The sequence below is a fragment of the Nematolebias whitei genome, chromosome 11, assembly GCF_014905685.2.
Source record: "Nematolebias whitei isolate Nwh7 chromosome 11, NemWhi1, whole genome shotgun sequence".
In the NCBI taxonomy this organism is placed as follows: domain Eukaryota; kingdom Metazoa; phylum Chordata; class Actinopteri; order Cyprinodontiformes; family Rivulidae; genus Nematolebias; species Nematolebias whitei.
This window is the reverse complement of record NC_056508.1, coordinates 371,986-386,965: the sequence shown is the minus strand read 5'-3', so window position 1 is coordinate 386,965 and position 14,980 is coordinate 371,986. Positions and strand designations below refer to the sequence as shown.

The window sequence follows — 14,980 nt, the reverse complement described above, 5'->3', positions numbered from 1 at the left end:
AAAAAAAAAAAATCGGTATCGGCCAAAATCGGAATCGGCAGTTCAGACTTTCAAAAAATCGGTGATCGGCCTGAAAATTGAAATCGGTGCACCCCTAATTAGTTTTGATCTTGTCTCTGAGTGAGTGGGATGCTTTGTTACTTAACCTGTGAAACTGCCATAACTTTAACAACTAAACCAGAGCGTCAGAACCTCTGATGGGTTTTTACAGCCTTCCAAACTCAGCACCTCTATAAAACCTCATCTTAGAGAAGGTTTCTGTGCTGCCTGTTCAGTGAAATGTGTCATGTCCTTATATAAGTGTCTTGTGCTGAGAGCTGCCAAGTCCTACAAATGAAGCAGTGCATAAAACAGAGATCCAGGTCCACTGCTGACCTTGTCTGTTCTGCTTTACTCTAAATGCTGGGAAATGCTCAGGCTGCCATCTGAGATGAGAAGAACCCTAAAACTCCCATCTTGAACATCTCACAGCACTTCATGCAACTGCTCGTTCTTAAACCTTTACACTGTTGTCAGTTTCACATATTAATAAATCTAAATTTAAGCACATCTAAATAATCTAAATAAAGATAATATAATTATCTTCTTTTTAAAAGGGAGTTTTTCCTTTCCACTGTTGCAATTGTGCTTGCTCAGGACAAGAGACTGTGACAAAGTGAAGATTCAATGTGTCTGCTGGCTTCCTTAGATAAAGAATTTTACTAATGGGCTTTTCTATGTACCATATTTTCTGGCATATAAATCACAGTTTTTTTTGCATAATTTACATGCCCTGCGACTTATAGGCCAAAGTGACATATTTATAGATTTTTTTCCCATATTTACAAACCATGTTTTGGCTGAGATATGCCCAATTTTCCCCCTCCCTGGGCTGCCACCTTACCGTGGTGGAGGGGTTTGAGTGTCCCAATGATCCTAGGAGCTATGCTCTCAGTGGCTTTACGCCCCTAGTAGGGTCACCCATGGCAGACAGGTCTTAGGTGAGGGACCAGACAAAGTGCAGCCCAAAGACCCCGATGAAGAGAAAAATAAATGGACTTAATGTTCCCTTGCCCGGACATGGGTCACCGGGGCCCCACTCTGGAGCCAGGCCTGGAGGTGGGGCATGCGGGCGAGCGCCTGGTGGCCGGGCTTTTACCCATGGAGCTCGGCCGGGCACAGCCCGAAGAGGAGATGTGGGTCCCCCTTCCCATGGGCTCACCACCTGTGGGAGGGGCCAAAGGGGTCGGGTGCAATGTGGGATGGGTGGTGGCTGAGGGCGGGGACCCTGGCGGTCTGATCCTCGGCTACAGAAACTGGCTAATGGGATGTGGAATGTCACCTCACTGGTGGGGAAGGAGCCTGAGCTGGTGTGTGAGGCTGAGAGGTTCCAACTAGAAATAGTCTGACTCACCTCTATGCATGGCTCTGGCTCTGGAACCAGTTTCCTTGAGAGGGGCTGGACACTCTTCCACTCTGGAGTTACCCCTGGTGAGAGGCGCCGAGCAGGAGTGGGCATACTTATTGCCCCCCAACTTGGTGCCTGTGTTTTGGGGTTCACCCCGGTGAATGAGAGGGTGGCCTCCCTCCGCCTACGTGTGGGGGGACGGGTTCTGACTGTCATTTGTGCTTATGCACCAAACGGCAGTTCAGATTATCCACCCTTTTTGGAGTCCTTAGAGGGGGTACTGGAAAGTGCACTTCCTGGACACTCCCTTGTTCTACTGGGGGACTTCAATGCTCATGTGGGCAATGACAGTGAGACCTGGAGGGGTGTGATTGGGAGGAACGGCCCCCCTGATCTGAACCCGAGTGGTGTTCAGTTGTTGGACTTCTGTGCTCGTCATGGATTGTCAATAACGAACACCTTGTTCAAGCATAAGGTGTCCATATGTGCTCTTGGCACCAGGACACCCTAGGCTGCAGTTTGATGATCGACTTTGTCATGGTCTCATCTGATCTGCGGCCACATGTCTTGGACACCCGGGTGAAGAGAGGGGCGGAGCTGTCCACTGATCACTACCTGGTGGTGAGTTGGCTCAGATGGTGGGGGAGGATGCCGGTCAGACCTAGCAGCCCTAAACGTATTATGACGGTTTGCTTGGAACGTCTGGCAGAGTCTCCTGTGAGACAGAGTTTTAACTCACACCTCTGGGAGATTTTGGAACATGTTCCGAGGGAGATGGGGGACATTGAGTCTGAGGAGACGATGTTTCGTGCCTCTATTGTCGAGGCGGCTTACCGGAGCTGCGGCCGCAAGGTTGTCGGTGCCCGTCGTGGCGGCAACCCTCGAACCCGATGGTGGACACCGTCGGTGAGGGATGCTGTCAGGCTGAAGAAGGAGTCCTATCGGGCCTTTTTGGCCTGTGGGACCCCGGAACTCGGGCATGGGAGGAGTTCGGAGAGGCCATGGAGAATGACTTCCGCACGGCTTCCAGGCGATTCTGGTCCACCATCCGGAGTCTCGGGGTGGAAAGCGGTACGCCACCAACACTGTTTATAGTTGAGGTGGTGTGCTGCTGACCTCAACTTGGGATGTTCTGGGTCGGTGGGCGGAATACTTTGAAGACCTCCTCAATCCCACCGGCACGTCTTCCACTGAGGAAGCGGAGCCTGGGGACTCTGGGTCGGGCCATCCAATCTCTGGTGCTGAGGTCACCGAGGTGGTTAAAAAGCTCCTCGTGCCAGGGATGCAGGGGTGGATGAGATTCGCCCGGAGTTCCTTAAGGCTCTGGATGTTGTAGGGTTGTGTTGGCTTACGCGACTCTGCAATATTGCGTGGACATCGAGGGAAGTTCCCCTGGATTGGCAGACCGGGGTGGTGGTCCCCCTATTCAAAAAGGGGGACCGTAGAGTGTGTTCCAACTACAGGGGAATCACGCTTTTAAGCCTCCCTGGTAAGGTCTATTCGGGGGTTCTGGAGAGGAGGGTCTGTTGGATAGTCGAACCTCTGATTCAGGAGGAGCAGTGCGGTTTTCGTCCTGGCCGTGGAACACTGGACCAGCTCTACACTCTCAGTAGGGTCCTGGAGGGTGCGTGGGAGTTTGCCCAACCAGTCTACATGTGCTTTGTGGACTTAGAGAAGGCGTTCGACCGCGTCCCTCGGGGAACCCTGTGGGGGATACTCTGGGAGTATGGGGTACCGGGCCCTTTCATATGGACTGTTAGGTCCCTGTATGACCGGTGTCAGAGCCTGGTCCGCATCGCCAGCAGTAAATCGGGCTTGTTCCAGGAGGGAGTTGGACTCCGCCGAGGTTGCCCTTTGTCACCGATTCTGTTCATAACTTTTATGGACAGAATTTCTAGGCGCAGCCAAGGTGTTGAGGGGATCCGTTTTGGTGGCCTTAGGATTGCATCTCTGTTTTTTGCAGATGATGTGGTCTTATTGGCTTCATCAGATCGTGATCTACAGCTTTTGCGGAGCAGTTCACAGCTGAATGCGACGCGGCCGGGATGAGGATCAGTTCCTCCAAATCCGAGGCCATGGTCTTGAGCCGGAAAAGGGTAGAGTGCCCTCTCTGGGTCAGGGAGGAGGTCCTACTCCAAGTGGAGGGGTTCAAGTATCTTGGGGTCTTGTTCACGAATGAGGGAAAAATGGAGCGTGAGATCGATAGGCGGATAGGTGCAGCGTCTGCAGTGAAGCAGGCACTGTACAGGTCTGTCGTGGTGAAGAGAGAGCCGAGTCAAAAGGCAAAGCTCTCAATTTACCGATCGATCTACATTCCTACCCTCATCTATGGTCACGAGCTTTGGGTTGTGACCGAAAGAACGAGATCTCGAATACAAGCGGCCGAAATGAGTTTTCTCAACATGGTGTCTGGGCTCTCCCTTAGAGATAGGGTGAGAAGCTCGATCATCCGGGAGGGACTCAAGAGTAGAGCCGCTGCTTCTCCACGTTGAGAGGAGCCAATTGAGGTGGCTTGGGCATCTGTCTAGGATGCCTCCTGGACGCCTCCCTGGTGAGGTGTTCCAGACACGTCCCACCGGAAGGAGGCCCAGAGGAAGACCCAGGACACGCTGGAGGGACTGTGTTTCGCGGCTGGCCTGGGAACGCCTCGGGATTCCCCTGGAAGAGCTGGCCCAAGTGGCTGGGGAGAGTCTGGGCCTCCCTACTTAAGCAGCTACTTCCGCGACCCGACCCCGGATAAGCGGAAGAAAATGGATGGATGGATGGATGGATGGATGCCCGATTTCATTCATTCTGACTGAAAAAAAATTTGAGCAGTACCAATTTCAGCCACTTGATGGCAGCAGAGTAGTAATAGCTGTATGGCATGTTTTTATATCATGTAATAGGTAAACATAGCTATAATGACAAATTCAAAAAAGTTCAAGACAAAAATAACTGGACTTTATTTTATACTTTATTGTTTTTTTCTTGGGCAGCACGGTGGCACAACTGGTAGAGCTGCTGCCTCTCATCGTACAGGTCCCTGGTTCAAATCCCAGTCCAGGGGGCTTTCTGGGTGGAGTTTGCATGTTCTCTCCGTGCATGCGTGGGTTTTCTACGGGTACTCCAGTTTCCTCCCACATACCAAAAACATGCATGTTAGGCTGAGTGGTAACTCTAAATTGTCCCTAGGTGTGAGAGAGAGAGTGAATGGTTGTTTGTCTCGTTTGTCTCGATGTGTCCCTGTGATGGACTGGAGACCTGTCCAGGGTGTACACCACCCCTCGCACAGTGATTGCTGGACATGGGCACCAGCGACCCCAATGACCGAAAATGGAAGAAGCGGGTAAAAGATAATGGATGGATGTTTTTTTTCTTGAACTTTTTTGAATTTACCATGTCCTGGATGACTGAGAATCTTCACCAGCTATTAATGACACAAGCGGCCTGCCACATTATAACCACTTTCTTTCTGCGCACGGCTTGAGGCAAATTAAACAGCTGCACCGCCCCGGCGAAATGCAGCTAATTTGACCATTAACGTGCATTTATTAAGCAAACGTTACACTGAGATACACCTTTGCTATAATTATGAGCAAACAAACAATTGTTTATGTGTTTATCTTGTTCATTTTTGTACAGTTACTAGTCACGTGCACGCGTTTACCTCCATGTATCGGGTTTTGAAATACAGCTGATCTGACCATCAAAGTGCATTATTTAGCAAACGTTAGACTGAAACACACATTTAATATAATTTCTAGCACACAAATAATTGTTTTTAAGTGTTAATCTTGTTAAATTCTTGTTAAAGTCCTCCCGTGCACGCTCCCGTTCATGCCATTCCATTTTTGGCACAACAACGGTCCACATTTCCGGGTTGTCAGCGGTGACACGTAACAAACGCAACGCGTCAGCGGTGACGCATAATAGATGCGACGTATACAGCGAAGTGACATATTTATGGATTTTTCCAGTTTATTAGACAAATATGGACTGATGCGACTTATAGGACGTGCGACAGGAAAATATGGTATGTGAATGTTCCTGTAAAGTGCCCTGAGACAACTTTGTTGTGAATTGGTGCAACTGTATATAAATGAACTGAAATGAATTGTGCTGTAAATACAATGGAAATATCACATGCTCCCATTCAAAGTAACCCAAGCAGTACCAGAAGTGTTACAGCTAACTGCTGCTGCTGCTTGTCTTTAAAGAAGCACATCATTCTGTGTAAATAAGCAGAACATGTCAAACTGATGACAATGTCAATCAAAGTAAATAAAGTGTGTGCACCAACCCATGGGAAATGTTCACATTGTTTTAAGACAAGCCATCCATGTTTCCAGAACAGTTTTTTGATCACATCCCTGTAGTTGTGAGATGTTCCACTTAAGGAAAGTGGTGAGTGTGTAGCACACTTCACACACAGAACCAAGAGACAGCAAGGCTGGCACAATGTTTACTTCTGTTCATGATGGAGGAGTTGGAGAAGGAAGATCTGGTGTTTGTGTTGTTAACAGAGGAGAAGCGCTAATTTGCAAATGTGTGTTGAAGAGACTGTCTCCGATGTACGTGTCCCTATGCTGCCCGGCCGAGGTGCACTCCCTCTGCACAGCCACAGAACCTCCTGTGTCTCGGCTCGGTCGCCCAAAAACTGTGCTAGATCCTTTTGCGGGTCCTTTGACTCTCTTATTGATTTGATTTATTGGATTATCTTTATGAGTTTTGTTGGAACAATTGTAAAGATATTTTCAAATAGCTTGGATCAGGTGCTCCTCAGCAGAGCTGTGTACTTCAGTCTTTTCCACACAAACACCATTACAAAGTTCTGATCAGTCACACATGCTGGAGCAAACCTTGCAAGGAAAAGTTCTGCCAGAAGCTTGTGCGCAGAAGGACATCTTGGAGAGCTTGTGAGAGCAAAGCCATGACACTTTGGTCACACATGAACATAGATGAGATTTCTTAACGTGTCAGAGTATGAATGAGCGTTTAGAAGTCATGCTGTGTTGCCTTCTCTCTAAATGATGTTTGTACAGAAACACTGACATCACTTTGTTGCTGCAACTCCCACAGATGATCCAAGTGTTCGTGTCACGGTAAACCTCTTCCACTTCATAGAAAACAATTACTTAGAACACTTTTTTTTCCATTTACCCTTTATTTATACAGGTAGTGTCAAAAATAAAGGGTAAAAAAGAAAGTGAATTAACTGCATAGTTCACATGTTAGAATACAGTGATACACTGCAAGATACTTTCTGAATAGCTGTTGTTGTAAATGCCACATGTGTGTGTGTGTGTGAGGCCATCTTTGCTCTAAACTGCTCCTCTGCACCGACTGCTGGCAGTTCTTTCACTCTGACCCATGAAGTGAAGATGAATCCTTTACTTTCACGTTGATCTGTTTCACTGGTTCTGATGGAAACTGGTTGTGGGATGTCCCATTAATGGGCAGACAGACAGCAGCTGGGCTGCAGGTGTCCCAACAGGAAGCAGCTACCCTGCTTCATGTGGAGCTGCAGCTCTGAACACATCCTGGAACCACTCTCAGCTACCACCACATCCAAGCTGCCCTCACTTTCACTGACTGTGTGTGCGTGTGCGTGTGCGTGTGCGGTAGCGGTGCTGGCCGTCAACATGGACTCCGTCTAATGGATACTTTCTGGAAGTTTCTTTACAACTGACCCGCTTCATGAGATATTTTGCTAACAGATGCACAAATGCGAGCGTTAATAAAACTAGTGTAGTTGGTCCTTGAGTCCAGGGACAGAAGATAAGGAGCTTGCCCTCACCTGGATGGTCTGGCTCGGGTCCCCGGACACCGGGCCTCCCACCAGTTTACAGTACAGGTCCCGCAGGCTCCGGCCGGACTCGTCCTCCCCGCAGGTGGCCGTGGCCCTGATCTTGGTTCCCTCCGCCAGGTTGAAGTAGGGCGGGTGGAGGCTGTAGCCGTGCAGGCCGCTGGCCGCCAGCTCCTGGCTCCACCCGAGCCTGCAGCAGCTCACCAACAGCGGCCACAGCAGCCGAACCGCCGCTCCGTAACTCATCCTCTGTCCACCTGTCCGCTCGGTCCGGGAGGGAATGGTGGAGCTGGGGGGGCAGACAGAAGACCTGCTGGTCCTGGGGAGGACAGGCGTGTGCACTGACGGGGTACAGCGGAGTTCTGCTCGGTCCCGGAGGTGACGGAGTTCTGAGCCGTGTGTCCCCGAGTCCTGGACGTGAAGTCCTCCCCCTCCTCCCCCTCCTCCCTCCAGCGGCCTCCCACAGGGTGGGGTGGGGGCGGGGCACCTGGAAAGAACTTTGTTGTTGTTTGTGACTTTTCTTATTGTTAATAAACAAACAGCACGTGTCCCTTTTGTTCTGAGCTCAGTCTGACTGAGTCCTTGGACTTAATCCCAGCTCAGACCCTCAGTCCTGTCCCAACTGCCGGGGTCAGCTCACTTCCATTGTGCGTTTTATACAGTTCAATTATACCGGATTAAAATAACAATCATTTATACATGTACATATATGTATAAGACCCTTTCCAAAAAAATAGACTATGATGGAAAAGTTGTTTAACTTCCATAATTCAATTCAAAAAGTTAATCTTTGATAGATGATAGAATCATGGCCTACAATTTAAACAATTTCAAGTATTTATTTGTTTATTTTTACATAATTTGAGTTTCCAGCTCATGAAACCCAAGAAAACAGGATTTAAAAAAAATCAGAATACTGTGAAGACATCAGTCCAAATGTTGCAGGGCATGAATGTTTAAACTGAGTGTGACACTGATCATCTACTAAACTCAAAGCACCTGCACAGGTTTCCCCAGGTGTCATTCAATGGCTTCAGTTTGGTTCAGGTGTCTCAGTTGCTTTCTGCTCCAGTGTTCCACTGAGGAGTGCGGGCCGCGGCCACGTGACAAAGTGCAGTCGCTGTGCCGTGCCTCGAGCCAGCCATGAGTGGAGCCTGTCTGGGTGAACTTCATCAAACATGCTGCTAAGAGTCTGAAAAAGGGGGAGCCGTGGACTGCCGAGGGTGCGGCTTGCTGGAAGTGGGTGAGAACGTTTTGAAGAAAGTGGCTGATTTTTCATTGAAGAAAGAGTGTTGGAAGAAAAGAAACAAGCGGTTTGGCATGAACTGGTTTGTGACTGGACCAGAATGGCAGCTCAAGTTGAGGAAGATGATGAGGAAATGGATTTAAATGATTGTTTGGTAGGGACACAGGTTAGTAAAAGGACTTTGGAAGAGAATAGTTCAGATGAAGGGACTCCTGTGGTACGCAAAAAGATTGTTAAAGAGGAAATTAAAGTTATTCTGAAATTTAAAGAAGAAGAAGACAACAACATACAGCTGGGTCCAATTGCATTATCAAAAGAACTCAAAAAGAAGATTGGAGATATTTCTTTTGCAAAAACACTTAGAGATGGGAGTAAACTGGTCATTTGTAAAACTGAAGAACAGAAAAATAAAGCACTGAATAGTGAAAGTATTTGTAGAAAAAATGTGAGAGAAAAGGATTTTAGGAGAGAAGAAAGTAACGAGGGGCGTGATAACTGGAATACCAGTAAATGAAGATCTAGAAAAGCTTAAAAAGAGCATTCAGGGTGCAGAGGTGAATCAGATCAGATTATTGATTAAAGAATATTGAGAACAATAAATGGAGAAAGAACTGAAAGCCTGTCGATAATGATTGAATTTCAAAACCATGTACTTCCAGAGAAGGTTAAGATCGGGTTCATGAGCTTTCCAGTTAGGCCTCATGTCCCTCCCCCGCTCAGGTGTTATAAGTGTCAGAGATATGGACACATTGCAGCTGTGTGTCAGGGACAGCAAAGGTGTCCAAGATGTGGGGGTGATCATAGATATGAGGAGTGTGGTGACAATGTTCAAGATAAATGTTGTAATTGTGGGGGACAGCATAGAGTGACTTTTGGAGGATGTGAAGCAGAGCATTATGGCTGGCCTTAATGCTCTGCTTGATATATAAATTAAATTTTATTAGAATATGCTTTGGGTTTGTTTCAAATGTAATGGACATGGGGACGGAAAGCAAAGAAGATAACAAAGCAGAAAAGTGAGAGAAGAGTTAAAATGTAAAGAAGGAGATAGGAATAGAGGAGAGAGAGAGAGAGATAAAGAGAACACTTTCCCAGAGGTCTGTGTGAAGGAAGTTGAAGCCACTGTCATGGCTATGAAATTCTCCACATGTGCTCTTGATCCCTTCCCACCAGCCCTAGTCAAGGCTAATATTGCCTTTCTCAGTCCTCTTATCACCACCATAGTTAATCAATCCCTTCAATCTGGTCATATTCCCCCTGCCCTGAAATCAGCCATAATTAAACCACTTCTCAAAAAACCTACCCTTGATCCTCGGGACTTGGCAAACTACAGACCCATTTCCAACCTTCCCTTCATCACTAAAGTTATGGATAAATTAGTCTCAGTTCATCTACAAGAACATCTACATGACAATAGGATACTGGACAAATTTCTATCAGGTTTCCGTACTGCTCATAGCACTGAAACAGCTCTGATCCGGGTCACAAATGACCTGTTGATCAATGCTGATCGTGATTCCTCTTCTCTCCTTATTCTTCTCGATCTTTCAGCTGCCTTTGACACGGTGGATCATTACATCCTACTCCACCGTTTACAGCATTTTGCAGGGCTCACTGGCACTGCCCTGGAGATGTTCTGATCATACCTGACGGACAGAACAGAGTTTGTCTCCATTGGGCGTGCCAAGTCATTGAGCCATCCTGTTTCTTGTGGTGTGCCCCAGGGATCAGTCCTGGGACCCCTTCTTTTCATTTTGTACATGGTACCACTTGGGTGTATTATCAGCAACTACGGGGTCTCATTCCATTGCTATGCTGTTGTTTTGCTCTCGGTTGCTTTTATGGTTGCTTTTATCCTGCTGCTATCTGATGTTCACTCTTTGTAGCACTTTGAGATTCACTGTGAATGTAAAGTGCATTATAAATAAAAGTTATTATTATTATTATTATTATTATTATTATTATCATTATAACACAAATCAACATAATTGAAGTCTGACTCTAGACCTGCGGAAAGAGAAAAAAAACGACAAAACCAAGAAACCACAACAACATTCAACTTATATAATGATAGTTATAACATCATTAGAAAGTATTTTATACAGTACATGGTAATACAATATATATTTGATGGCCACCACAACCCAACTGAGTGTGTATCTGATAAACACCTGAATCTAAACACCTGTGTGAGCATGCTTATCACTATAAGGTATCTCCATAAAAATGTTCAATAGTGGATGTGGGGACCCATAAACCCGTCCCCACAGGACACGAAGGTAACACAGGGAAGACCGGAACCACAGACACACAGCGGCCCACAAGCCCGGAACTCCAGTAGTCTTCCAACAGGGACACCCGCACCCCCCAGAGAGAGAAGCAAAGGAAAGCCCTGGGCGATCCCCAGCAACCACAATGCAGAAACCCCCAGGAGGCCGTAGCAACGAGTCAACAGGCCCCGCTGGCAACCCGCCCCTCCAGAGTGGATCCGGCCATGGACACCAAGCCCCGAGGTCATACCACCCCGTTCGACAGAGCCAGGGCACCCAGGCCCCCACAGGCAGCCACCAGGGCCGGCCCGCACACACCCCACCACCCAGCCCCAGCTGCTGAGAGCCGCCAATGCACCGGCGGCAGGGGGGCCCACCACCGGAGGGGAGCATGACCCACCAAATGGGGGGCCAAAACTGGTCCAAGAGAGGGGGGCCACCCAAAACCCAACCTGAGACAAACAGGCACACAGAGACAGCCCAACAGAGTCTCTGTTGGGCCGTCCATGCGCCCCACCTGCCCAACAGTGACCTCAAGCCAGCCCCAGGCCGAGGGCCAGAGCAGGAGGGAGCAGCAGCCGAGTAAGGCCGGCCCAGCGCACCAATACATCCCTAAAGCCCCACACCACAGGCCCGGAGAAGCCCCGGCATGCCACCCATGCACCCCCAGCTCAACACCCAGCCCCCCAACCAAAGAAGCCACCAAACTCCAGCAGCGATAATCAGCCAGGAGTGCCTGAACAGCCGCAGCCAGTGCACCACAATGACTGGGAGCGCACCCCCACCCCCACAAAAGGACCGACCAGTCCACCACAGCAACACCCACAATGAGAGCACCCCATGCAAGGGAGGGCACATGCCTAACACGCCCAGACACCCCCGGGCCAGCAGTGCAGAGCCACCCGAGCAAAAGCCCCCCCCCACAGCCCAGAACCCCAGCCAAGCACCAGACTGCAGCCACAGCCAGGCAGGAAGACACCCAGGCTTAGTCCACCCATCCCCCCCTCCCCCATGGCAGAGGCCCCAAAGCCCACCAGCGCACGAGGGCCCCCAGGCCAGGGCCGGGTGTTGGCGCATGTACCGGCCCAAGACCCTGACAACATACCCGCCAAGACCCGAGACCCCCGGATTAAGCCAGGACCCCAGCCCGGGAGCAACACTCCCCCAGAACCCCGAACCCGCAACCACCCCAAACCCACCCAGGAGCAGCCAGGCCACGAGGTCAGCAACCTGCGCCTGCCGGCACAGACCGCCCAGAGGCCTGCATGCGACCAGCAGAGGTCAACGTCCAGAACCACCAAAGCCATCTCCCCAGTTGAGCGCCATTGCCCCGGGCCCACAACCCCCCCATGCCCCCAGCCCCCATTCCCACCCACATCAACCACAATGCCCCACGGGACGAAATCAAAGGGGTTTACCCACCTCCACCATGGGTTGAAGCCAATCAAAGAAGCCCAGAGATATTGTTCTGATGTGGAGGTACAGGCTATCTCAAGATTGATGTAATCTAACAAAAGGTCTTTATACTGTTTAATACTAAGAGTATTTTTATTTTTCCAATTTATGAGTATAGTTTTTTTTTTTTGCTATACATAAAGCAGTAAAAATCATGTGAATTGACTTTGTCTCCAAGGTGACATCATCTAAGTGGCCCAATAAGCAAACTGACGGAGAGAGTGGAATATTACATCTCAGACACTTTGATAAGTCTTCACATATCCGGCACCAAAACCTCTGAACAGGTGGACAGAACCAAAATGCTTGGATGTGATTGTCAGGAATATTGTCTGTACACTGTGAGCAAACATTAGATGATGCAAAACTCATCTTGAACATCCGTTGACCTGTATAGTGTACTCTATGAAGGATTTTGCATTGTAGTAATTGTAAATTGGGGTTTTTAATCATCTTAAAAGTTCTCAGACAGATCTGAGACCAGAAGTTTTGGTCAAAGTTGACTGACAAGTCTGTCTCCCATTTTACAATGGGAAGAGATATAGATTCATCTATTTTAATGAGTGTCCGGTAAACCTTAGATAGTAATTTGGGAGGGTTAAGATGTAGGAATTCTAATATACTTGTTGGTATTTCAATTCTAGTGTTATTAAGGTTAAATTTATTTTTTGTCCATCCATCCATCCATTTTCTTTTCCCGCTTATTCCATTTCGGGTCACGGGGGTCGCTGGTGCCCATGTCCAGCAATCACTGTGCGAGGGGCGGGGTACACCCTGGACGGGTCGCAAGTCCATCACAGGGCCACATAGAGACAAACGAGACAAACAACCATTCACTCTCTCACTCATACCTAGGGACAATTTAGAGTTACCAATCAGCCTAACATGCATGTTTTTGGACTGTGGGAGGAAACCGGAGTACCCGGAGAAAACCCACGCATGCACGGAGAGAACATGCAAACTCCACCCAGAAAGGCCCCTGGACCGGGGTTTGAACCAGGGACCTGCTCGCTGAGAGGCAGCAGCTCTACCAGTTGCGCCACCGTGCTGCTTTATTTTTTGTTATAGATTTAATTTGTTGATATTCTAAAAATTTATTCTTATCAATCCCATATTGTGTTATTAATCTGTTAAATGGGATGTAGTCCACTTCTTCATATATATGTTCCAAATATTCAATTCCTTTACACCTCCAACCTGGGAAGTTTATCATCTTATTCTGTTGTAGGATGTCAGGGTTGTTCCAGATGGGTGTACGTTTACATGGGATTAGTGAAGACTCTGTCATTTTAAGAAACTCCCACCAAGCTGTCAGAGAGGAGCTGATATTGATGCTTTTAAAGCATTCCTGTCGTTTTATGTTTGAGCTAATGAATGGAAGGTCCGAGATCATTATATTATTGCAAAGTGTCTGTTCTACGTCTAGCCAGGGCTCATCAAGGGGTGTGTGTTTTATCCATCTTGAGATGTATTCTAGCCTGTTGGCTAGAAAATAATAATAGAAGTTGGGTAGCTCTAGTCCTCCTTTATCTTTGGTCTTCTGTAGTGTTTTTAGTTTAATACGTGGGGGGTTTATCTTTCCTGTGGCGGTTCTGGGGTGGGGCCAACAAGGGCCAGTGCCCCTGTAACACGGAGCCTGGCCCTACCTGTGGCCCGCCCTCCGAGCAAGAAGCGGAACCAATTCTCATGGCACAACATTCTAGTCGGACCTTTTAGTGCATTGCACCACTGCGAACGGCAGATATCCGTTTAAAAAGAAGAGCGGGAAGTAAGTTACCGACCGTCATCCACGATTACCACTACGAACAATACAAGGTAACAATTCTTGTCAAGAAATGATGTTGGCTATGAATTATAATAGCAGCCTATCAGACCAGGCGTTTATGTTGCATGCTTCTAGCTAACGCTAGTTAACGTACCACAACACACAACCAAGCTAACTTATGTTAAAAAATATTCATAGTTGCTGAAGTGTTGTATTTTCCTCTCCATGCATGTTTGCCTATAGTTCAAAATGAAGAGAAAGAAGGACATTACATCTTATTTCTGCACAAGAAAGACAAATAACAGTGAGGCAGACATTGAGACAGAGACAGATGATGGAGGTGTTGAGAGAGCTGAAGAAAAGCAAGTTGAGAGCCCCACAGAGCCAGAGGACTTGGAAGACACTGGTTTTCAACGAGAGGGCACAGGGACAGAAAGAGAGACAGATGAAGATCCTGAAATTGAGACAGCTGAGACTGAGATACAAGCAGCATGTGAGACACAGACAGAGAATATTTGTGTATCCACAAGCACTGGACCATCAGGTTTGTGATGTATGTGTGTGTGTGCATGTGTGTGTGCGCGCTTTGCAGTTTATATGCAGTGTCCATGCAGATTATATGTTAATTTACATTTATTCTGTTTGGCTTTCTCCACAGACATCAGCAAATGTAAAGAAGATCCAGCGATGCAGCCAGACCTAAAGTTGTTTCCAAGAACCTTGATGGGGGACAGAAGGAGGAGCTTCAAAGCAGCTTGGTATCACATTCACCCCTGGCTTGAATATTCACAACACTTGGACTCTGCGTATTGTTACGCTTGCAGACATTTTAGCCCTCCTAACAGCCCAGACACTGTGTTTGATTCCCCAGTTGGTTTTAAAAACTGGAAGAATGCATCTTACAAAGAGGCGGGGTTTGCATTGCATGCGAGGTCTGAGCGCCATAAACAAGCCATGGTTACATGGAGGGACTATCAGAAAGCTGCAGCAGCTAATGCAACACTGGTCAATGTCTTAAACAAGGAGCACAACAGACAGGTTAAAGAAAATCGTGAATATATAAAAACAA

The 14,980-nt window shown here is 47.9% G+C and overlaps 1 protein-coding gene across 1 annotated transcript in view; it reads right to left on the bottom strand.

Moving 5' to 3' along the window:
* Nucleotides 1-7,575, bottom strand: part of LOC119417417 (laminin subunit alpha-5) — a gene marked incomplete at its 3' end in the record, with an annotated part of 231,477 nt that extends 223,902 nt beyond the window's left edge. Inside the window, 1 exon segment of the mRNA XM_037684619.1 lies at nt 7,167-7,575. Coding sequence (XP_037540547.1) covers nt 7,167-7,421 — 255 coding nt within the window.
* Between the last annotated feature and the right edge of the window lie 7,405 nt (nt 7,576-14,980).